We start from the raw sequence: 25,306 nt of genomic DNA, 5'->3' as shown, positions 1-25,306 counted from the left end.
CAGATGTCTCTGGTTTTGTTCGCAGAGAGCTAGTCCAACTCACTACAGTGTTGTAGAAATGTGAGTCATGATGAATTGTTTATACACAATGTGAAGATGACATCCACATATTTGCACTCTTAATTAAGTTGGATACCTTCTTTAAAATCTGTTTAAAATATCTGTAGAAAAGCATTTGTTTGTGTTTTAATGTATTTTTCTCTTCAGAAACTTATATTCCTTTAAAGACTTGGGGTGAAACCCTGCCTTCACCGAATGCCTCGGCAAAACTCCTGTTGGTTTTGGTGGAACTGGGATTTCACCAGTAGACCCCGACTTTGTTGTAGGCATCTCTGAAGTCAAGTAATATCAGGATAACAAGCAGTTTTGTCCTGTGCCTATTCCTGGAGAAAATCTTGCTGGGATTTTACATAGGGTCAAAAAAAGTTACAAGTTTATTTTTAAGTCTACGAGACAAAATTCTTCATTAATGTACAACAGAATGCATTTTCCCTGCGCTCATACTGGACTCGCTGGGTCGTAACGGAGACCAGAATTTGGAGCACTATATTTGCACTATAGCAGCATCCTGTTTCCTATTAGTTTTGACACTAACATCTGAATTTCAGATTTCTTCTTGTTTAGGTTTAACTGCTCAATCAGTACATACAACAGACATCTCGGGACCTCTCTGTAGTCGTCTGGCTTGCACGGGGCGCGAGGGCAAAACTTGGCATCTGCGTGAACAGCGCTGGAGCAGCCCCTGCGTTTGAGTTGGTAGAGCACAGCGTGTATTACACAGATAGCTGGGGTTGTCGATCAGGCATCTCCAGGCTTTCCCTCTGCCATCATATCCTCAACGTTTTAACCGTAAGAAAACTGGCTTTGACAGTATTTTTGAGCCCACATGTGAATACCACATGTTGAGGTCTCATGTCTGCAGTTTCACTCCTAATTAAGCGTAGATGTAAGTACTGGGTATCTTATAAGGTCTTTGGCTCTCTGCAATTCACCACAAGCATCTAATTTCCACTTCCTTTGTCTTGGACCTATTATTTATATGAGAAGGGTAGGTGGACTCGGTGGTTACAAGTCTGTTGGCTTACTATGTTTCTGTAGCTGTCATCCTGTCAAAGGTCCTGCAGAAATTTGCACTACGGGCTCTTGCTAGTTTATTATGGGTAAAATCTCTTACCGTGCTGAAGGCTAGCCCAAGGTCTGCGCACCACTCAAGTCTTACTAAGCCCTGAAAATGAGTCTTAAATGGTATATTGGCCTTGCGCCTCTTCTCAGCACGGAGGTGAATTTCATTCTTTATGAACAGTGAGATTTCCAGTTCAGCTTGGGCCGTTTGTCTTCACTGCTGTGAGTATTAGGGTGGGTTCTCTAAACCTGCCTAAAACTTTGGATGCTACAGCCCGCAGAAGCTAAGGCCTCCCAGGCTTCCTGACCTAACAACAGGGTGGTTTGAGAAAAGGCAGCTTTTTGATGTAGATGGGTACAGCACTCACCTGGTTTGGATTTTCAGGGTGTTCCAAAGTCATATTGTTAGCTACAGGGGGTCTTTTGTGAGCAGCGATATGCACTGACTTGCTACTGAGACCTCAGAGCATTCCCAGGTATTTTTGGGGGGAAAACTGAAGTCAAGTAGCTATATTGTCTCATGCCTGTGACACAGGTGGAGAAACTAAGGCATAAGATGGACAAATGACTTCACTGGTCTGGTCAGAGTGGTATCAACAAGACTCGGACATAAAGCTGGAACGTTATTTTACTATTTTCATTCGCTCTGGTTTCGATGGTATCGGAGTGTATTGGAAACAACCTCAGTAAGGAAATCCTTGCAGCCTTGTTTGCATCGACCCAAAGATCATACTGACGTGTAACCTCTTTAGGTGATGCTTTCCCTTGTCCCACCTGACAAACTAACATGTTTAGATATGGGCATGGATTTGGGGCTGACTTTCAAAGTTGAGATGAAAAAGATTGAATTGCGCACTTGAAGGTCTTTATCATCTCCGGGCCTTCTTTCCGTTGCGCCCTGGCAGAGCTTCAGGGGCTCTGGGGAAAAGGTGCCTTCAGCTCAGTGGCAACTCTCCAGCTTAAATATTTCACCAAAACATCTCCAACGTATCCCGCTTCCTCAGTAGTTTCCAAACAGTGTCCAACTAGATGAAAATTAGCCAGTGTCTTAGTTTGTAGAGCTACAAAGGTCAAATGTCTTGGAGAAACAAGGTGCTAAGATGCTAATTCTCCCCCTTGGAATGAGAAGGCAGTTCTCTGCTCGACTAAGCAGAAAATGCAGGTGGTCTTAAACATCTTTATTTTCACCTCCTGTTTTGAATGCAGTTAAACAAAATCTGCTGTAATTGCAGGGAGGATAACCAGCTTCCAGTGCAGTCCCAAATCCTGCCCTAAGATCAGTTATGAAGCAAACGGCTCAGGGAGGGACCCCCTGCGCAGACTGCAAGTGTGCTAGCAAAGGTCCCGGGCTGGTCCCTGCCCCATCTGTCCCCAACGCAGGACACGCAGGAAGCTCGTCCCCAACTTCTGTTTTCACGGTGCACCTCCTACACGTCTCCTCTTGGAATCTTGTTTTCCACTTTTTGGAGATTTGTGAAACATATGCTTTGGAGGGTTCCCAATTTTTTTCACAGCAAGAAAAGAATTACTCTTTGCATTGTAAAAAGGCTCACGAAAAAGTACGCTCCTTCTTTATAATGGACTTGCCTGGCACAACTCAACAATCCACATTTCTCATCACTTCGCAGTACACTTTTATAGGGTATAAAAATGGTGTTATGATCCATGTTCCCAAACCTTGCCTCAGCTAGCAAGAACATCAATAAACATGGCTTGATAGACACCAGAGCTGCACCACCGTTTCCCTCGGTGCTTTGAACATGCCCTAACATACCTTTTGAATTTATTCTCCATATATGAAACTACTCGTGCCTCTGTTGACCTTTTAATGTATCAAAGGTAATACTTGTGTGCTTAGGAAAAGTTACTTCTCCCAGGATACATTTCCAATCTGGTCACTTACTGTACTTAGAAATGTTTTCTTTACTTCATCACACGTCCCACTCTTTTTTCTCTTTCCTTGATTTAAATTAATCTGCAGATAGGGAGGTCAGTGTACCTGGAACTGGCAAAAGATTTTACTTCCTTTCTCCCCCTTTCTTTTTTCTTCTCTCTCTGTAAAATTATTACTGTTATTTCTTTGGTTCACAACTGAGATGATGGGTTGATGTTTGAACAGTTAAGCACTCTGTTCCAGGAAAATCTGTCTTTGTTCCAAGGCTTCCAGCAGAGAGGCTCCTTCCACCTTGATCTTTCAGCAGAGCACTAAAACATTTGGCAAGTTTTTTGTCACGTTTTTTGCTGCTGTCCAGGGTTTTTCAGAGATTCCCTTTGGACAGCTTCCACCCTTGAGCTTGCCCACTGTAGGAAATACTTCTACTTGTATTTACACAGCCACATCATCAGAACTGGTGCATCACTCTCATATCTTCATTAGCCGGTACCTGACACCCACTTGCTCACCTCCATGGATTTGCTTCTCTCTGGTTTTAAAGCAAGTTTTTCCTCTCGACACTTTGTGCCAAGCGTACTCGTAGATGGCTTTATGCTGATGGGAAGATCGTTAGGACGCAAGGTTTGAACAGTGGTTGCGCCGATGGGCTTGTAGATCATCATTCTGCTGACAAAAGGGAGGCGGCTCGGCAGGCTGTCAGAAAGCAATCCCCTCTGCAAGACATCAGTGGTTTGACTCAGAATTTTAGACTGGGAAAGGTGTAGGATCAGCGTCTACCTGAGTTATAGGATCCTCCCTAATAATCAGATTTCTTTTCCATATTAAATCCCCCAGAAACTTGTGATTAGCCCCACTTCTGAGAGTTCACAGCGGCTTAATTCTACTGTAAAACTGTCAGCAGTGATTTTCTTTTTTTAAGACGGATTTTGGTTCTTGTACAGAACTACTTCTCGCTAAATTCCTTTTCAACCAAACACACTTGTCATTTCTCAGCCATTAAAGACAATAAACTCCCTCTTTGGATTTTTACATGCTGAACTTAGTTTATAATGATGGATACTTGTTTATAACACGCTGAAGATTTTTGTTAGCTTTCTGGCATAAAAATTGGAATCTTGTCATTTGATTCGTAGTTATTAGTAGCAGGTTTATCCTTTTAAATATGTACAAGCTATGATTTCAGTGGAATATTTATTGTCCACAAGAATGGTAGTCTGCAGCTCTCGGAATCTGTCTTACCTTGGTGAGCAGCATGGATATAATCATCAAACTGTCCACATGGACTAAAGCTACTTTCACAGGAGGATTTAGGTATTGCAACCCAGAAGGTCACGGTACCAGGTTTTAGATGCCGGGGTCCCTGGGGAGAGACGGGCTTTCCTCCCCTGGCCGGCGGGGCTGTGCATAACAGGGCAGCTCCATCTCTGGGTGTGAACGGTCCCGCGTTTGCTGTGGTGCTTAAGCCAGTTTGTGCTCTAAAGTGTATTTAGAGGGGGCTATAAAGCCTGGGCAGAGCTGAGTTGCTGAATCAGGCCCTCCTGGGGAAGCAGGCAGGGAGAAACACCTGCTTTGATCATCCCAGATGTGCTGGGAAGGGGCCACGGTGCTGGGAAAACTGGGGCGGTTCTTCCTGGATCCAGGGAAATCTGCCAGACAGGGACAGGGCCTGTGGGGTCAGGCAAGGATTTGGGGCATCGTGATTCAGACTTCCAGACACCGAAGTTTCTCCTTCATCCCTCTCGGTGTACCTGATCCCTTTGGGCTTTTGGTGGCTTCTGGTTGAGTGGTTAATCCCAAATTACATTATAGGTTGCATTGCTTCATAAATCACAGCAAAGCATGTCCTTGCCATCAGTGCTCCAAAATGGGTTTTAATGAAGGAAGAAAAAAGAAGATTGGCTGTAAAAATCCAGTTCTTGTGCTTCCAGGTTAGAGCATGCTGCGTTCCATAAATGAATGGCACAACATGAATTAAGGGTCTGGAGAACAAGTCTTCTGAGGAGCGGCTGAGGGAACTGGGGTTGTTCAGCCTGGAGAAAAGGAGGCTGAGGGGAGACCTCATCGCTCTCCACAACTCCCTGACAGGAGGTTGTAGCGAGGGGGGGTCGGTCTCTTCTCCCAAGGAACAAGTGATAGGACGAGAGGAAACGGCCTCAAGTTGCGCCAGGGGAGGTTTAGATTGGACATGAGGAAAAATTTCTTTACTGAAAGAGTGGTTAAACCTTGGAACAGGCTGCCCAGGGAAGGGGTGGAGTCCCCATCCCTGGAGGTATTTAAAAGACGAGTAGATGAGGCGCTTAGGGACATGGTTTAGTGGGCCTGGTGGTGTTGGGTCGACGGTTGGACTCGATGATCTTAGAGCTCTTTTCCAACCTTAATGATTTTATGATTCTATGAATTATCAGACTTTCCTCTTACCCTTGATGTTTTTTGCATTTGTTTGGGTTGATGCACCCACTTTCTGTCCTTCTCTGCTTTTGTGGGAGATCCACTTATCTCAGCGATACAGATGGATGTGTACAGCTGAAGCAGTAAGGCAGTTCCCCACAGGCAGCAGCCGGCGGGGCAGAAGCCTGCAGGGGATGGGGGATCTGGCATGGTCCCTTCGGTCAGCATCTCCACTGGTGTACATCAGCCGTGTTCGTCTGAAGTCAAGGAGTTTCACTGAGCATCTGGCAGCAGACTTTAACCCGTGCACAAATGTTCCATCTACCGTTTATTGAAAAACCTGTACATAGTGGGCTTTCTTGTAGGCAGTGATCTGATGGGAGAAGACAGAGAAATTCCAAGATGAGGACATTAGTAAGAAAAATTTTAATTTTAATTTGACCCCATAAGAATAAAGCCCTATAGGCATTATTCTTTCGTGATTTCGGTAACAGGAGGTCAGAGTGCCATCGTCAAGTAAAAAAAAAGGTGGCGTTATTCAAGGCAGTAGAAGTCCTTGTATGGCTTTTTTTTTTAAATAGTTCTTGCTTATTCCTGAAAGCTTTGCTTTTAGCCATAAACAGTGAGCCATCTTTGTCTAACTCCTGTTTGCATTTGGAGTTGTTACTGCAAATTGCCAAGTGCAAACATGAGGCATGTAGAAGGGTAAATCTCCTGCCCTTTGAGTATGGTCTTTTCCGAGGATGAGAGTGAGATGAGTTAAATGACCAAAAGCCTTAGGCTAGGACATGCCAGTTGCAATAATTTTTTCACTCCATCATCTCACCTTGCAATGTCGCTCTGCCTTATCCAGCCACCAGATGTCTGACGGATAATATAAGTGACAAGGGCAAAACCTCCTCAATGTATGCAGAGGAAAACTTCAGACGGCGAGGACGGGCCTGCTGGCTCCTGACCAGCTGGGTCCTGCCTGGCCTTTCCAAAGCCTGCCTGGTTGGAGTGAAATCCCTCCCTTGGACAGGGTTTGAGAGGAGGAGATCAGACCTTGGTACTGCGAGTCACCAAGTGCTCTGGCCCCGCTCCAGCGGCACACTTAAGCACACACTTAACTTTCAGCATATATATACTACCGCTGAAGTCACTGTGGCTATTTGCACGGTTAAAATTAAGTATACGCTTAAGCTGGCTTGGGACCAGAGATTTCAGGGCTTTGTAGGTCCAGTCCTTGCTGGAGCCTAGATAACTAGCTCGTGCTTTTAATGAATTCAGAATTGGGCCAAAAGAATTTATCTTCCCGGACTTGGAAGGCTTACAAGGAAACAAGTTTAAGGTTTTTTGAATTTTTTTTTTTTCCCCCTAAACAAAATTTCACATTTCTCTGTAGTCCTTAAAGAAACACATTTTCCTAGTGTTCTTGGAGGGATCTAGAGACTTGGAGTGAACGATTTCCAAAATGCCCAGAGCTGATGGAAAGGTATCTGCGACCCGCTGCCTGGCCAGGGCAGGACTCGGTGTCTCTGGAGGTGCCTTCTGGGCAGATGTGGCATTGCACTGGGGTGTCCTCAGACAGAAGATTGCTTTCCAGGCAGCCCTGGCACAGACTTGCCCAGTGACCTTGGGTGAGTTACTTAAACCTTGATGTTCCAGCTCTTCCCTGGTATAAGGAATAAAACTCTTTATATCAGCGCTGATAACTCATTTTGCCTCAGCTAAGGATTTGGCCCTCTAGGTGTGTTTTGCAATCTCTCCTCCATTCCCTGATCTTGATTGCTCAATTAATAAGTATCGAGAGTAAGTTTCCAAACCAGTTCCTGATGTTACTGGTGCTCTATCCTTACAGCAGCCTCTCAGCTGCCCTGAACACAAACATTTCCATCACTCTGGTTTAATATCTGAATCCGTCTCCTGCTGTTTGTGAAATATGTTAAAATACTTGTAGGGAAGTTGTGATTACAGCAGGCTGTGCACATAGTATTCGATGCAACTCTAATAAATTGAATGTTAACACAGTGAGATTTGCTACTGAAAGTGTCAGAAGAAGGTCATTGCTCCGCTGTTATTCCCGAAGGAAAAGCTGGTTACAGCATAGGCGCGTGGCAAGGAGTTACATTACCGACATGGAAGCCCCTGCTATAAATTACTCAAATATGCTAATTTCTGTGAAGCAGTTGCAAACCGCAGATGCCTCGTGCTTACGAATGCTGCAGGCGGCTTTGGAGCTTTGGGCTGGCAGCAGCAGGCAGGGGCACGAGGCGGGCAGGCGAGGACAGGAGCCGGGGCGCTGCCGTGCACGTGCTGGGCAGCGACCGGCAGGAAAATAGAAATCACCCTCCGAGCTCCTCCCAAACACCCAGCGAGTGCCTAGAATTTGCAAGTGAGATTTATTTATCCTGTGTACAAGTACTCATTAGACAGTAGCTTGGAACCGACGCGTACATTATCTCATAGTGAGGTAAGACGAATAAATTACAAGTTAGAGGCCCCGAGTGGGATTAGTGATGCACCTTAGGAAAATATTTTGGTTTCTGTTTATATGTCGGCTGCGTTGTGAAATGTTTCATCTGGAAAAGGTGATATGAGACCGGAGAAATATTTGCTTTTATAATGCAAAAAATATTTCAGTTCCATTCTTAACTGGTTGCTAGTGATATAAACCAAATTTCACATTTCCGGAGCTTCGATGACTGCTCGGCCGCTTTCCTACAGATTCTCTTCTGCAAACTTTCTCCTAGCCGATAAGAAACTGCCCCTTTATCTCCCCTTGTTTGTGAACACTTCTCTGTGTGCATATTATTTACAAAGAAAAAATTACCCAAAGCCCAGCAGGAGTCCCTGTCTCTGGTAGACTCGGTCTGCTGAGTGGGAGGACGTTAAGGATGCTCGGGCAGGGTTTAGGGCAGTGTGCTGGGCCACATCCATCCCTGCCCTGCTCCATCCAGGCGGGTCTGTGATGGAGAAGCCTTTGCCCCTCCTCTGCAGTGAGTTTAAGGTACGGTATCCCCTGCCCTTCAGCTGTGGAGGAACTGTACCCATGATGAACTTGGCCTTTCCAAGCATTACGCTCCCTGTTTCTATTACACAAGAAAGAGTCTCCTGTTACAATTTGAGTGATATATTAGTACGTAGCACAGCTCCAATGTTTTTTCAACAGTAAGATTTTTTTAATTCAAACGAAACAATCAGAATTAAATTCCTTGGCTCAGACAGTTACCACTAATTCTCAAGCAATATGACAAATCCACACTTGTGTCTCAAAGTGTAACATAAGATCTTAGTTATCCAGAAAACCCCGAAGAGTTGTCAGATCTTTCCTTACTTGTGGGTAAATATGAGCCTTTTATAATCCATTATGTGTCCTTTGTACGTGTATATATATGTATGTGTGTGCATTTGCACATGCCACGAGATTGATAATAAGCGAGATAAATCTTGCTGTTTTCTTAAGGGAAGTAATATATTATTCAAGTCCCTCCAGTGGAATTGGCGTATTTCTACTTCGCGAAGTGAGCTCGCTAAGGCAGAGTATGCCTGCAAACCCTTTCCAAAGAGGTCAGAAATGACTTGGCATATAAACAAATAAGCAAATAAGCATCGTTGTGTAGTGTCACAGAAATACCAGCTGTATCCTTCCTGCATCTTACACAGCTTTTCCCAGTGAAGCCAATACAAAGACTCCAGCATCATAAAGTCGCAGCTTTTATTCAGATGAGAAGTAAAACAAAATAAAGACTCATCTACAAAAGCCTCCACTGAGATTTAATGGAATTCATTGTGTGTTTAAATCTCTTAGGCATTGTTGAAAATCTCAATAATCATCTTATTGCAAGCTTAACTAAGTCGTAGATCTTCAGAGGGTGGGAAACTTTACTAGGAAAAAAAAAAAGTTACTGGATTTTCTAATTTTAACCAGGACTGAGAATTATAAGTATGTGAATACCACAAGAAAACATTTCCAACCTTGCAAAAAACTAAAAAGTGCTGAAGATCTTTTGCGAATCCTTTTTTAATGAAATTTCCAGACCTAGAGGTTGAAAGAACATCAGGTGAAGTTTCTGCTGTGCAGAATCGTACCTGGTAACACGCACCCACCCCAACCGCCCCGCGTTGTGCAGAACTCTCTGTTCTTCAGGATGCTCTACTTTATGTCAGGATTAAATGTAAAGAAATGTTAATCTCTAAGGGGGCTTGGGGCTGATCGTAGCATTCCTGATTTTTTCCAGGCGTTCTGATTCTGCAAAGCTGTAAAGGGTTAAAATATGCAAGAATCTTGCTATTCAAGGGGGAAGAAAGAGGTTTTTTTGAAATTAGTTTTATTACGAGGTGGTATTTTGTTTTTAAAATCATAATAGCATCCAATTATAGCGCAGTTTCCATCTCTTTTTGCTTTTAGACTGCTAAATAAATTGCATCCAGTATTGCAAAAAGAGTACGAACACACTCATATTATTTTTCAGTGCACTGTAGTCCTTAGGTCGTAGTTGAGCTGCGCCTTCCCCATCAGTGCCTGCAGCGCGCGGTGGCAGCCGCCTGTGCCCACAGCAGAGCCCGTGCTCGCCCCCAGCATCTTGTTCTTTTAAGCAAGATGACAAAGTCCTGTGCTTCTGGTACTGCAAAACCGCGGCATAAATTTCTCCGATGACACCAAACGCAGATTTTTTGCATTTTATCTTTTAAGTCCTGCTTTGGATGGATGTCACATCCTGCCTCCAGTTTTTAAACCATCCCGTCTCTCTCCCGTGTCCTTTTGCTAACCTCCGCGTCTCTGGGGAAGCCAGGAGCTCGGCCAGGGCTGCAGCAGCCCTCGGCGATGCTCGGGGGGCTCTGAGGGGCTTCCTTCAGCTTTTGCCAGCCCGGGGCTCGACGTCGGCTCTGCGGTGACACTCTGGTCCCTCGTTTGGTGGCCAGGTGTATTACCAGCGGGCTGGTGTGAAACTGCAGTTTGGATGGTATATAACAGAGTCGCAGGGAGCATTCAAGGCAAAGGCAGAGTTTAATAAATATACTTAATCATTTATGTTTTGACCTTAACCCAGACTCGTACTCAGACACAGAAAGCGGAGAGTTGAAAACGTACTTTGTCAAGGCTCCTTTGGCTGATGCAGTGGTAAAACAGGGCAGCCTTGCTCTGAGGAAAGGCAGATCCTTCAGAAAGGAGAGTAAAAGGTCAGAACTAATCCAAAAGGACAAGCAGTGTATGTCTGTGTGTATATTGGGTTTCACATATGAAATCCAGTCATGATAAATCTGATGGCTTTAGAAACATCTACTTTGATTAATGAAAACATAGTTCCCATAGACCATGTGTTTCATACTTCAAAGTTCTCCTGGATTTAGGACCTTAGGTTTTGTTATTCATATAACATGCAGGAAACTATTTTTAAATGAATAAGGGAGTTTTAAAAAAAGAAAAAGGCAAATGTTTCAATATCGGTGGTACAGATAGACTGGATAATAAGAAGCAAAATTAACAAACAACAGACATTTTATAATGCATTTTACAATAATGTTTACATTCTTCCCTCTATATTTGTTTTTCCTTGAAAAGATTTATGTATTTATAAAAATATCTCACTGCTCCAGCTCTGAAAATTGCAGCTTCGCTCACATTTGAAAGCCTTCACGATGGCTGTGATCGCTGGCTATGTTCCTAATCATCTGAAATGCTTCTCCTGAGCCCGTGGTTAACCCCTTGTGCAGGACCGGAGGAGACAGCATTTGTCGGGGCGGTGGAGAGGAGGAGGAGGAAGGCGAGATGGTCCCTGAGGACCTGCCGAGCTTGCACCGCGGCACCGCTGTGATCCTGAACGTTACCATCCATTGCCTTGGCCGGTGTCCTGAGCTGGGCAGCGGGAGCGTGTGGCCGCTGCCACAGCGAACGTGGGCGATGGCTGGGCAATCTCCTGCCCGACCATCCGCCTTCATCCCCGCAAAGCCACTGGGCACGGGGGCTCCCAGGGCCACCCCGCCGCCGGGCTTGCTCCTCCCGGCAGCTGCGTGTTCGCTTAAAACTCATTTAGAAATAATGACAGAGGAATAAACAGTATTTTTGTTTACAAGTCTGTAGTGCGCTGAGGAGGGACACAGGAACCTCTCAGCCTCGCTTAGCCAAAAGATCAAAGGGATTTGAAAGTGTTCGTTGCCTGTGGGACCGGGCACCCCGACTGAAGTCTCCATTAATTAAATGCACTCACAGGATACAGAGCTGGTGAGTAATGTCCTGTTTATAGCAGAACTGTGAGCGATTCTGGAAAAAAAGAAACTCCGTGGGAGGGAAGATGACAGGGAAGTAGAGTTACTCGCAAAGGCTGTAGCTCCTGCCATCGTTTCCAAGGGCAATAATTAACACTCACACCTTGATTTAACAGCCATGCACGGAGGTGAGCTGTTGCAAAGTCTGTCACACGTAGGTCGGCGTGCACGTGCCGTGGGAGAGCTGGAAGGCAGTATGTGAGCTGTGCATCAGAGAGGATCAGCAGCGCGTGCTGCCGAGCACAGGCACGTGTTCAAAAGTCAGATACGGGCAGGTCGGGGAGATGCCGCTTCCTCCACACTTAAATGAGGAATTTGCATAGGTCCCCGCTCAAGTACTGAGAGCTGCTGCTTTGTGGCATTCCCCCTGGAGTAACAAAGTTATGGCATGAAAGTGAATTGGCAAACCCTGTAGGAAAGTTCAACCATTAATATTTAAACGGAGTATGTTACAATTTGACTCACTACTTGGGGCAAGGAATTTCCATCTGCTGGTTCCTCACACGCCCGTGGGGTTCTCGCTGCCGGCCGAGGCTTTTCTGGGCAGCTCTGTCATGCTCACGCTGCGCTTGCCGGTGCGTCCGATGCCAAGCAGATCAGGACTCCCTTCAAAGTCCACTCCGGCTTCTGAAGGGGCCAGAAAAGGCAGGGGCTTGGTGATGGGCAGCCCCTCCTCTCCCTCCGAGACTGTCTCGGTCGCACCCCAGGGTCTGCCGTCCCCGGGGGTAGAACCCCCATCCCTTTCATGAGAAGGATGCATCTTTTATCGGTTAAAATTGGCAGGTCATTTCCTCTCCTATTTACTCTGTTATTTTTGCTCACACGTATGTTGCAATATGCAAGGTGAGGCTCAAAACTGTCAAGCTCTTTAATAGAACCATTACTGTATTTTTGGAGAACATACTCTTTTTGATTTACTGTTCCTTAGAAGACAGGAAATGGAGCTACTTGATTTCATATTTTAAACAAAGCCGTCCAGAGGTTTAATGAAAAAAGTTTCCCCTGGCTTTCGAATTAAAGGGCTATGGTGAAAGATTTAGCTTAGCTATTTTGACTTAGAAAAATAATACACTAGAAGCATTAAAATATTTTGTAAAAATACTTTTTACTACTAGATTTTTTCAGAGAAGAAAATAAGCTTCTCTGGTTTTCTCGGTCTTGCTTGGTAGGGCTAACTGTGAAATGAAAGGAGATTTCCAAGGTTTGGGGCTTTTTTTTTTTTTTTTTTTGCTTTCTGTAGAATTTATTTTCCTTTTCTATTAAAAGCCTTGAAACAATTGCAATGTGAAAGACAAATCCTGTGCTTCTAAGCAAGGTAATTTGGAATGAGTAATAACAGAAGCCTTTGCCATTAATAAAATGCGAGAAACGTTAAGCAGAAAGTCAGGGGGCCTGATCCTGCTCCATCCGGCAGCGGCATGAGTAAAGGGCAGTGCTCGTTGGGAGGCAAATGTCAGTGGAAGGACAGAAGTGGGAGATCGGTATCAGGAGAAAATTAAAGTTTTAATAGGAAAATCCTGCATGTGGAGCAGAACTAGCTTGGAGAGTTTGGGGCAGTGTAAAGCTAAACACGCTGGAATTGCAAAACAAAGCACTTTCGACCTAGATGTTCAAGCCAAGGTTTCTGCTTGTTCCATTTGATTTGATTTGGGGTTGTTTTTTATTTGTAGTGCCGTGGGTCTGGGACAGTGCTTGGGCATCATACAAAGGAGGCTGACGGTCTTAATTTCCACCCAGTTTCATCTTCAGTAAATAAGAGGAGAAGTAAATGTTCTGCTAGCTTGAAAGCATCACACGATAGGATGAAATATTGACACAATTTTAAGTCAATGGGATTTTTTTCAGTGACATAATGAGGTTTCACCAGGATTTCACTAGTAATTGCTTGACTAAAATAATACCTAATTTGCTTCTTTCTTGAGTTGTTTCTAAATGAATTGCTCCTTTTAGGTGGAACCTGTTCCACCATCAAAGCTGTATCAGGTCTGGGAGACAGAAGAAAGGCTAGGCTTCACACATCAAGGTCTGATATTGGTGGCTGTCAGTAGGATTTCAGCGGTTTGTCAGTAAAGGCACAGGGTGAAGTCTGCCTTCTCTCAACCCTTCAGTAATCCCTTGAATCAGCGGGAGCTTTCTCGGCCGCATTGGTTCTGCAGTTACATTCTGGCTGCAGGTTTTGGGGATTTTGAGAGCAGGACACTCCACTGAGGTTTATTTGTAAACTTCTCTCTGGCCGACGATGGGGAATTTGATGCGTTATCAACTGAGATACCAGGATTGAAAAGGGGAGAGCAAGGCAGCTAGAAAAAGAGATTACAATTTAATAAATAGCAAAGATACGGTTAGCTGCTATCAGTGTAAGTTTAATGCCATTAGCTCGTGTGCCGTTGGTAACGATGTACGTAGGACAAAGCACCCAAAGGCTCCTGGGGAGCAACCAGCCCATCTGCCATTTCATGCGCTTCACAGAAGAATTTTCCAAGGCGTAAAAATACCCAGGACTTAATTCTGCCTTGAAAAAAATTATTTTACTTTGGTCCGCGTGCAGTCTGCTGATGGAATGGCACGAAGAACAGGAAGGTCCCTGACAACCAGTCTTGTTTTTCCTGAAACAGTTTTGTTTTATATCAGAGAGGGACAGAGCCAGGGCTTTATGGTAGTGACCTGCCTGTTCAAGCAAGGTCCCATTTTCTACCCCCACGCCCCGAGTAACCTCAGTCGCACATCTGCGCGTTCAGCTTTACGTGGAACCCATTTTATCAATGTGTATATTGAAACAAGGAGGAATTTGTGGACTCGGCTGCAACACGGAGCAGATGACGGTGCACAGACGTCCTCTGCCCCCGCCGCCCGTTACTCACAGGCAGGGTGATCACCTGCGGGGTACAGTGGTGGCTGGTGAATCATAGCTGGATGCCTGGACATGAATCATATTGCCAGATGTGTACTCCTAACATGGAGAAGGAGTGAAAAGGGAGGAAGGAGAAAACTAGAGCTTCGCCAGCCTTACAGTTTTTTACAAGAAAACTTTCTGTGCAGTTAATCCCTCTAACCTGCATTTGCATTAACACTTGCAACCTCACACGTTGCTGCTAAGAAGTTTTGGCAGCTCTTGGCCCCGATTGCAGGGGTAACGCTGCACTTGTCTCCTTTGCTCTCACTCAAGTATCTCAGGAGCCAGAGACCGGCGCTCTATGAAGGTTCTCCCTGTACATGTATGCAGGCATCTTGGCAGAGCTTCAAAAGCCATTTGCCTTATTATTCATAAGTCTGCTTATAGGAGCAGAAATGCTCCCATTTCTCACTTTCGGAATAAGGGCAGACACTAGTAAAGAAGGGATTTCTCATCAGCATCTCTGGCACAACCCCGCAAACCCCCTGGAGCTCGCCATCGCCCCGCTGCCACCTGGGGTTTTGGGATGCAGGTTTAAAAGCCTTCCAGGTACATGAACAAGCCCTATCAAAAACAACTGAAATCGGTGGGGTCTTGGAGTATATGCAGAGTGGGGGTCTCAGGGTCGCATGAAACCGCAGAAGGATGACTTGGAAAAAAAAGCTTCAAAAAAAGACCAAATTTTGCTTTTCCTCCTGCAGTTAGGATAGCTGACAATATGGAAATGTTGCAGAGACTTAAACATCATCGAAATTACTTCGCCTCCTCCCTGCATTTTCTCAAACAAGCTTCAAGAACCCTTGCTTTAAAACAAATTAGTAGACTGGAGTAACCTTATAAATCCAAAGACCCATTAGAAGTTGAAATATTTGGTCATTCCTCCTCTCGGTTTAAACTGGGATTCATCCAGAGTTCAAGTGCATGTATCACATAAGAGCCATGGTCCCATTTTGTAGAGGTCCATTTTAGTGTTGATGGTTTTCTAGTGCCAGGAATCTACTCTGCAGCCAGGCAAAGAGATAAATCAAAGTTGTGCGCGCCGATGAAATTCAGGAGCCAGAAGTCACCATTGCAGCCCATATAAATCCCTGAATGCCAGCCCTGGTGCTTTTGTCCATGCCATTAGAGTTCAAAATTATCTGCCCCTCTTTGCTGATGTATGGATTAACCGGCTGCCCGAGTGTTTACTAACGGTTATCACCCGGTACTTTGGACGTTATCAGAGGAAGGGACGCCTGCCGTGGGGCTTGGTCTCTCACCCTTTCTATTACCACCTGTCAGTGGCAGGGAGTGTGCTGTGAAGCTGTACAGTCACAGACTACAAGTGTAGATAGTTTCTGACGGCTGATCAAAGGGGAAAACCAAAGGCCTGATAACAAGGACGTGTTTCATGTACTTTTAACTTTGAGAAACATTGGCATTTGCATTTTTTCCCCTCGGTAGGCTTGCAGAAACCAGGCACAATAAATGCTGCATATTCAGTTACCTAATAGTTGAGTAAATAGTATGTGCTTGAAGCAACAAAGCATAACTGTAATCTTGTTCCAAGTGGGAATGATTTAAGTAAGCCTTCGCAGAAGACTTGCTGTATAATAAAGTAGAATAATTTTAATTTGTACTTTGAAGTGATCTTGAATTCAGAATCTAATCTTTGTATTCAGCAGAACATCATACCCTGTTGTCAATGAGGTAATAACTGCAAGTTCAGGAATTATTTTAAGTATCTTTTGTAGGTACGTGCGCTCTGTCACAATAGCCAGCATCTTCAGCAAAGCACTGCTGATGAAAGAGTCTCTGTTAGCTCACGTTTGACCAAAAATTTCACAGTGCGGGAACAGAGAATACCACAGATACCCCAGACTGAAAGAAGGGCTCGCTTTTTTCCTTCAGTAGACGTACTTCAAACACAAGGCAGAAAGCGAGCCGTCCTTTCCTCATCAGTCTACCACACTGTTGCGCTTTTCTGTTCAAGAGCAAGAAAGGGATATTGGCTAAAATTTGTGCCCATTAGCAAAGACGAAATGACTGTTTCCGTTGTCCAAGATGAGAAGGGGGAAGAGTGCTCAACAGCAGCCCCGTGAAAGGCAAATCAATTTTAAAAATAATTTCTAGTTGTCTAACATGTACTTAATAGCATATATACAGGTTTTTAACATTACAGTTCCTGATTCTGTTGTCATTTCCATCAGTGCCATTATGCTGATTTCCTGACTCCTCACTAATGTGAGACCAGAATTGGGTCTGTATTTTTAATTTAACCTTTTTGCTTACAGCTGCTTGGTCAAAGCTCTTCAGTGCTTAGGGCTTTGTTTGCTCCTGCTGTGCTATTAACACCAACATTTTAACCAACGTGCTAAAATTAGCTTTTCAGGAACTCAAAATGCAAGGGCTTCTTTCTTTCCAATGCAATAAATAAACGTATGGAAGTAGTTTGGTCCCAGGGTCTCCCAAACATCTCCTGTTTGTTTGTTGAAGGTGCCTTCGACCGGAGCGTGACCTTGCTGGAGGTGTGTGGGAGCTGGCCCGAGAACTTCGGTCTCCGTCACATGTCTTCCATGGAGCACACTGAAGAGGGCCTTCGGGAGCGCCTGGCCGATGCGATGTGCGAGTCTCCCAGCAGGGACATAGTGGGATCAGGAACAGGTACAAAGAAGAGGTGTGATCAGAGATCACGTACATCTCACCCAATGGTGATTTTTATTTATTTTTTTTTAAGTTTTACTTTTCCTTTTCTCTGTACACTACCTCTCTGATTAATTAACTTTTATGGGGATCTCGCTTAGTGTGAGATAAGTCATTTATAAAAAGAAAATATTGGTAGATCACATAAACATAGTCTGAGAAGCCTAAAGTAACTTGAATACTCGTGCTTGAAGCTTCCTTACCGTATAGCTGTGACAAGGGCTCTCCTCCCTCCCCTGCCAACTCAGGAGCAGCCGAGTCTCTGTGCAGATTGCTGCCCTTGCCCACCCTGCTCCAAACAATGTCATAATCACACACATCCTCGGTTTGTGTCCTGAATAGAGCCACTGTGAAGCGCTGGTTCTGTAATCCAAATTAATCCATCTTCATCAGTGTCCATTATATTGATAAATTATATCATCTGTTTAAGTAAATGGAACGGCACATCAGAGATTATGCTGCTCAGAAGGGGCCCAGTGGTAGGAGATGCTCAGAAATGTTAAAGCGCAGTTATTGCGGTTTTATTGTCTCCATTAATTTTGACTTGTTTTAAAAAATGCGCTCCAGTAAAAGGACTAGGCCCATCTTTGATCCATGCACCATTTGGGTTGTGACCAGCAGCTAATAGTAATGGTGGCTTCTAACGTCAGCTGCCAGCTCGCTTGTCACTCTCCTGGCAACTTGCCTGGGAAGGAAAAAAAGAGGACAAGCTCTAGCAGAAACGTACGGGTGCGCCAACCTACGGACATTACAGGAAGGCTGCGCAGAGCAGAAGCCGTCTCCTCCTTTTGCTGTTGCCCTCACGTACTGCTGAGGGCCTTGTGCTGCTCTGAGCTCTCCCTGCTCTGCCCTGCTCCAGCTGGAGGAGGCTCGGGGGCTCTCCCATCGGGGCTCGTCCCCCTGCTTTACAGGTGGGTCGCTATCGAGCGTGTAGCCCACAGCAGGTCACCAAACTGCTGCTACCTCCCACAGTCTGGAGGAGGAGGCTGCAAAGAAGTGGAGTTTAAGCCCTTGGATGTAGGTACACGTAGCAATAACCAAGCTGCTGAGTGGTGCAGAAGCACCCTTCATAGCCCAACTTGTCACCTTTCAAACTGTCTTTCCTCTGATTTCCGTCTTGAAAAAGATGGAGTCAAGGGGTGGTTTAAGATTCGGTATTAACAGAAAGAGCTGGTTGAACACTAAGCATGGGTCTCAGTTACAGATCTGATGCAAATTCTCACCAGCTTGTTGCCTTGGATGAGGCACTTACCGTGCCCATGACTCCAGTGCTCCATCACTGCAGTGAGGATAGGGATGCCTCACATCGCTGCTGTGGAGTTTAATCAGCTCATGTCTGCAAAGGGCTGTGAAGGTGGAAAAACAGGCTGTGAAAATGGACAAAGGCACATATTTCATCACTTACTGACCCATGCTGTGATCAGAGTGAACTGTGGGACGATATCCACTTCCAATAACAGGTCAGCTCCCCTCAGGCTGTGTACGTTAGGGGAAAGGTGAGGGGAATACCTTCTCTGAAAGCTGAAGCCATCTAGACATGCCAAGTTAAGGTGACTGACTGCCCCAGCGACTTGACATTATATTATATTGTAAACTGAGAACTTTGTCGGAGGCAGCAGTCTATATTTTTCTTCCATTTTCACCAAACCCAGCTGATAGCAGTGAGTGCCAACTTCTTTGGCATAAGATTAGGCTCACAGTACTGCAGGTGTAAAGACAGAAAGGAACTGTTTATAGAGATGCCATCACTGAGCTAAAATTCATCCAAAGAGATTTCTCCCTGCTTTTACTCCGGACACATAAATCTTCATAATGAGTGTAAGATAGATGCCATCTCAAACAGCAAATGTAAGCGGCAATAGTGAGTAACATGAGCATTGACCCAACTCACCCCATCCCACTACCCTCCTCTCGCTGTCATTACGCTCTGTGTTTTCCTGCCTGTCGTGGGATTCTCTCTCTCACTAACATACTTTATCCTCAGGATTTGGGCATGTGGTGACTCAGTGCAGCAGAGAAAACCTGGTGATAAAGCTGTGAACTCCCGTGCCCTTTCCACTTCCATCCCCTAACGGCTCTTGAGCTGTTCTTCTTACCAGACGGCCATAAAAAGTCCTCTCCTGCTCAGGTGATACCTGGAAAACTGCACTTGCCTAGGGAGCCGACTAGCGCTCGCCACAACATGCGTGGCTGCACTCGCGGCAGGCTGCCAGCCGGCCATTTGTCAAGCTGTGGAGCACGGTAAAGTGCTAGCATCTGTCTGCTGGTTAATAAATGGGGGAAGATAAGTTTGGAGGTACATTACCCTTGCTTCAAAGAAGAGGTGTCTTTGTTGGCTCGTAACAAGTAGGATAGTTTTTACTTCCCCCAAAACCACTTACATCTCAACAAACCTTGGCTGAACTGAATTATCTTTGAAAAATACTCAGTTTTCTTCCTTGGATTCTCTGCTGCCCACTCACCTCAATGAAATGACAGCAGAGAGTTCAGCAAAGAAGGACACTGTAAATTTACTTGTTGGTAGTTGATTTATATATTGGTACTGGTTCCAAAGACAGTGCTTGTATTTCTGCATTGGACTAAAAATTATGGAAGTTATAAACCTCCCTCTAATAATCCTAAAATGACTTATTTTAACTTAGGCATGCCTTTATGTTATGCATGCCTTTAACCCCTGTTTGTGCTCCTTGGATTCTCTTCAGCCCTTAAATACATTTTGCAGAGATTTAATGAAACTTGCAAAGTCCTATTCGAACTGACACATGAATTAATGAAAATTTCTAACTCTGAATGTGAAGATATGTGTGTGTGCAGTGCTCGGATCCACTGTGTGGACAAAGACAAAATGGGCAATAGGGTGGACAGTGAAACTTTATCAAGTGCTCAACTGGTCCTGACATGCACTTAATGGCAAGAGATAAATAGATTCTTTTAATGCCTTAACTGTTAGGACATAGCTGACACGTAGATTTATATAGTAATCAGAGCTGATATGCTGCAGTAGTGAGGAGGAAACACATGCTCATGGTACACAGACCGCTTTGGGGAGTAGATATTCGCAGTCTCTTTGTTTTTTACCTGCCCCGTTGCATTGCGAAGCAGGGTTGGCGACGCCTCACTGGTTCGGTGGTCCTGGCTATTGGCAGAGGCAGAAATGACCCAAAGATTGGTTATACAGGAAACATCAAACTGGAGGATGCTAAAAACATGAGGAATAATCTGGCATTTGCAGGGAAGGGGAATTAGATGGCTTGACGGGTCTTTTCCACCTCTGACTCCGACTAGTTGCCAAGGGCTGTCGGACAGCGGATGGGAGAAGAACCAGGTCTGGAAAATGACCCCCCAAAAATCTACTTTCCTTGTGACCTAAATGATAACTCCAGTCATCCAGCTAGTTGACTTGATTGGGAAACCAGCTTTTCTCCTTGTTATCCAATTATCCAGACGACCCATGTCTATCTTAAGTGGAGTCTGCTGTACATAAGCTGTCAGCCTAGATACACATTTAATTCCAAAGAAGGCGTAAATTGGCAAAGATGCAAAAAGATGTTTTTGCTGTTTCAGTTTCTGTCAAACTCTCACTGAAAAAAAAAAAAAAGAAGGTCTACTCACAAAATGTTAGTGGTCAGTGACCTCTTCTGCTTGCAAAGCTTTGTTTTCAAGCAGCTACAATATTTACATTTGCAGTATAGTTTCTGAGTACGTGCTGGAGCTTCACATTGCATCCTCAAAAAAAAAAAGAAAAGCTAGTATTGTGATTTATGAAACTGTGCTTCCAGGAGCCAAATATCTCTGACAATATTCCACTCAAACTGGACATGCAGAAATTGCCAGCCCAGGCTAGAAATCTTTCCCTCCAAAAATACTGTAATCAGTAAATCCTCTGATTTATGTATTCCTTCAACAAGTACATTTCTTAAGGTTTCAAAGGCATTTTGGTCATTTCTAGGTATAGTACTGAAAATTAGGCTATAATAGGGGACCAAGCCTTTACAGTCTGAGCGACAGGATGTTTTCTGAAATTTATCTGTGGAAGACGATTTCCGTGGCTATCCCCTGTTTCTGTGCCATGGGAGTTAAGTGTGCTGAAGCCCAGGAGACAGATTCCCCTTGCGCTCTCTGCCCGTCCCCTCCGGACTGCGGACGGCATCCACAGCCGTGATGCTGATGTGGGTTCTTCCTACAGAGGTGTAGCATGGTCTGTGTACATCCCAGGGACCCAAATTCATTAGGCCCCCAGTCACACCCCCTTAAGATGTAGGCGGGCCTGAAGGAAAACCAGTGGATCTGACAGTCAGCCCCAGAAAGGAGTTACTAACTCCAGGACAGCAGCAGAGAGCACGAAACGGTGCGGCTCTGCATCTGCAGCACCAGGCGGAAAGGTATTCTCGACCCTGGGGAGTTGGTCCCAGCTTCTCCTCCCTCCTGTGACCTGGGTGAAAGGTTTAGCTGTATGTTAAATCTAGGCACAGCTTTCAGGCTCGACTTTCACGTGATTTACCAAATCAAAACTCGTTCTCTACATTTTCTCAGGTTTATTACTATAAAGCACATAGCACAGTGACAGAAGGGTAGATTTATTCTTTAGGAGACTAACACAACAGACAGGTTTCCAAGGGAGAATTGTCAATATATAAAATAAATAAGCATTCATCACTGCTCAGGCTATTTTGTCAGGATAGATAATACTGCAAACTTCCTTTAGTGATAAATGTGCTGCTGCCACTGTCAGACCCCTGGTTTTTCTGCCAGAAAGAGCCGCTGGAGTCCGGGCAGCTGCGGAGACGCGGGATGGGGCTTACTGTGTTTGCAGTGTGCGATTCCAGTCCATGCCCGTCTCCTGCGTCTTCACTGTTACAATGTGTTTGGCTGCCTGAATGTTGTACTTATATTCATATCTAATTTATTTTGACAAAGCTTACCCAAATCCACATTGCTGCAGCGTTTTACAAGTGGTGGAACTGTTCTGTGGACGTACAAGAGTAAAATTGCTTTTTGTGGGCATGTATCCTTTTTTTTTTAATTCAGCATGAAATCCAGTACCCTATGATGGCTCAGTTTACACTGCAGTTTATGGAGCAAAGTAACTTTTTTCTCTATCTATCCTGTCTCAGGAATACATGTAAACTTGCAGTAAGAGCCTGTTTTAAAAACTGCAGAGCACCCCCCAGGTTTTGCATCTCGGAACCGGTGCTACAGGTCTGAACAGGGAAGGATGCGAGTATGGCACCATTATGGTCAATACAACCTGCAAGGTTTGAAGAATTTAAAGCAAGGTGTTTAAAGCCCATTATAAAGTTTCAGGTTTGTTTTTTTTTAAAAAAAAAGGTATGGCTCATTTTCTTCCAAAACTCCTGCAAAACTCCAAGTCTGTCAACTACCACCTGCGGAAAGCCGGTGGCACAGCAGTGAGGTGCAAATGCTGCAGGGCGCCCTGCGCCTCGCCCTTGGAAGAAACCGTCTGGATTCCTTCCAAAGTTCATGAACAAACTCATAATGCGATGAAGGAAGCTCATATGTTGAAGCAAACTCTTTAACCTGATTAATGGGATATAAGTAAGCGGAGCTAATTAGACGTGCTGCTAGGGAATAGCCCGTACGAAACCTGGGATCCGTGCTCAGGGCGGTTGGGATCCTGGTCCCCAGCTGAAGCCGTGTGGTTACACCAGCCTGAGCCTAACTCGGGTCTTGACAGCCCTGAGTTTTGCAGGGGAACGTTTTTGAAATCTTTATGTGAAATTTGCGGTTTGGAGAAGTGAAGTCACACGCTTTCTAGCGTGCCTGGCTGAGGTGGGAAGCGTGCTCCTCTGCCGGAGGAGGGAGAGTGAGCCGCTGCCCTCTGACCCCCTGCAAGGAGCATCCTTCCTGGGTTTTTTCCAAAAGAGAAAATGTCTGTGGTCACAAGCTGCGTTCAGAGATGAGCAGCCACCTGGACATAGGTGTACCTGTACATTTAGTTTCAGGAATAGGATTAGCCCTGTATAGAGTCAGAGCTTCCATCAGTACCTTTCCATCCCTTCCTTCCTCCCTTCCTTCCTTCTTTCTTTCCTTCCTCTTCCTTTTAATTTTTCCAAGACAATTTTTCCCTTCTCTCTCCTCAGTTGGTCTTAATCCTAACTTGGGCCTGGGATACAGGAACCCAGGAACACACAACAATTGATTTTCCCTCTGAAGACAGTTTCTGCAAAGAGATTTCTGCATAGGTTCAATCAAAATCAGCTTGAGCAGCAAACACACTGGCGTATCAAATAACATTGATGCTAAAAGCAGCCTTTGAACTTTCAGAATATTCATCCCAGGATCAGAGATTAAATTACCCCCCTCAAAGAAGTCTAAGAGCTCAATGCAGTTCTTCCTACGAAAGTTTTATTTGGATGAGACTCTTTTAAAAGAAATGAAAATTCGGGGCTCTTTAGGAGCCACCATTTTTGAAGTGCTAGATGATAAGAAGAGCGGCATTTGCATTGCACACGTTTTAACACGGTTTTATTAGTTATTTCTCACGTGCAACGTGCAACAACAGCGCAGCTGCCCCATGCGGGACATCAAGCGCTTCAGCATGGGCTTCTCATTCTCTCCCGCCCAAGCCGGTGTCCCTGGAGCAGCCCCGTCCTGCAGCCCTGCGGGGGCCAACAAGGGCGTTTTTTACTTCCCAGCCATTTCCCAGGTCTCCAAATCCGGCTTGCCACCAGCCCCGGGAGTTTTTAGTGGCATTTCTTCCAGGTCGCACATTATTTAAGGGGGCGGGGGGGTGGATAGATGGTTCTGGTCTGAATTTAGGTTCATTGCTGTTTGTAGAAAAAGTCTGCTGATGTTTCTAAAAGGAGCGCTGATACCACCAGACAACTCTGACTTTCTGCCTTTTGATAACAAGTTGATCAACTGCATTTGCTTATTATCAATTGTGGTGTGGGGAGATTCCTTTTCTTTTTCTTATTATTAAATCAAGGCATTCTTTAAGAAATATTTTATTTTTGATACAGACACAGCCGGTGAAGTAGCAGTAAAAAACATCACCACAAAGAGGCACATGGCTTTGAAATGTTTTGGTATGTAACATAACTGTATTGTTATCAGGTCTTAACTTTTGCACAAAGAATATTTCTCCTTGTTCTAAAAGCAAACCCTCTGTCAGCTTTCAAAGGGTTAGGTACATAACATGGTCGTAGGGGAACAAAACAAAAAATATCTAAGTGTCTCAAATCATTTCACAAATAACATTGTTCTATTTCTCTCCTTAAATGAACAAGAGTTTCTTTGATTTTTTTTTTTTTTTAAGTCAAATTTAGGATTCTGCTGTTCAGAGCAGAGAGGTCACAAGGCCCTAATGTATTTAGCATTGACTGCCCTCTCTTGTAGTGCGTCTATTAGTCAGTAATTTGATTTGTACCTATTCATTTGCAGTCCCTGCAGGAGCTCTGAGCTGGCCCCAAGTATAATTGGTGCTGTCTCTATTTTTACATCATTAGATTAGCCCCGACTCCTGGCCACTTGTTGTCTGCGCTTGTCTGTCCATTTATACAACCTAATGTAACACAAAATTCATTACTGATCACATTACTTTCAACTCTGAAGCCAGCTTTGTGATAAACATTTTGTTAACCCTTTCTTGCCAGCACACAGACCTGGGGGATAAATGTACTTTCCCTTTGCAGAAAAATCAATATCATAATAAAACAAAGTGCAGTCACATTTCTAGATTTGTCATTCCTCCTGGAGAAAGAAATGGGGAGAAACATATATGAGATGACTAAATGATGTCTGCATCCAGGCATCTCACGCTGCTGTATATGAAATGAGCTCAGCGGTGTCCTTTCTACTAGAATATAAAGAAGTGACACAAGATAGGGCCAGCACTCAATTTAAAACTTAATTTCTTACTCATTGTTCTGCAAGTGTTCTAGCTCTTCTGTGCAGGCTGTAATCGGGTTATGACATTATTGGAACTGGGCATTTTTCTTCCAGTGCTTTGTCTCAAAGTAGTTAACAGAGAAACAGCTCCCTTTCTCCTTAGAGATTTGTTGTTGCGTTGGGTTTTGGTTTAGTTTATTTTCGTTTGTGGTTTCTCTTCCTAATGA

The 25,306-nt window shown here is 44.6% G+C and overlaps 1 protein-coding gene across 8 annotated transcripts in view; it reads left to right on the top strand.

Annotated features, from left to right (window-relative positions):
* BCAS3 (BCAS3 microtubule associated cell migration factor) overlaps window positions 1-25,306 on the top strand; it is a 376,438-nt gene that overhangs the window by 335,170 nt on the left and 15,962 nt on the right. For 2 of the 8 annotated variants that reach the window (XM_076354320.1, XM_076354319.1), the window contains 2 exons: window positions 17,022-17,189; window positions 24,212-24,277. In XM_076354320.1, the coding sequence (XP_076210435.1) occupies window positions 17,022-17,189; window positions 24,212-24,277 (234 nt within the window). Of the gene's footprint in view, window positions 1-17,021; window positions 17,237-24,211; window positions 24,278-25,306 lie in introns of all 8 variants that reach the window. The other 6 variants (XM_076354322.1, XM_076354321.1, XR_012996666.1 and 3 more) reach the window with 5 other exon arrangements.

This window comes from Aptenodytes patagonicus, chromosome 17 (assembly GCF_965638725.1).
Source record: "Aptenodytes patagonicus chromosome 17, bAptPat1.pri.cur, whole genome shotgun sequence".
Classification (NCBI taxonomy): domain Eukaryota; kingdom Metazoa; phylum Chordata; class Aves; order Sphenisciformes; family Spheniscidae; genus Aptenodytes; species Aptenodytes patagonicus.
This window is presented reverse-complemented; position numbering and strand designations above follow the sequence as displayed.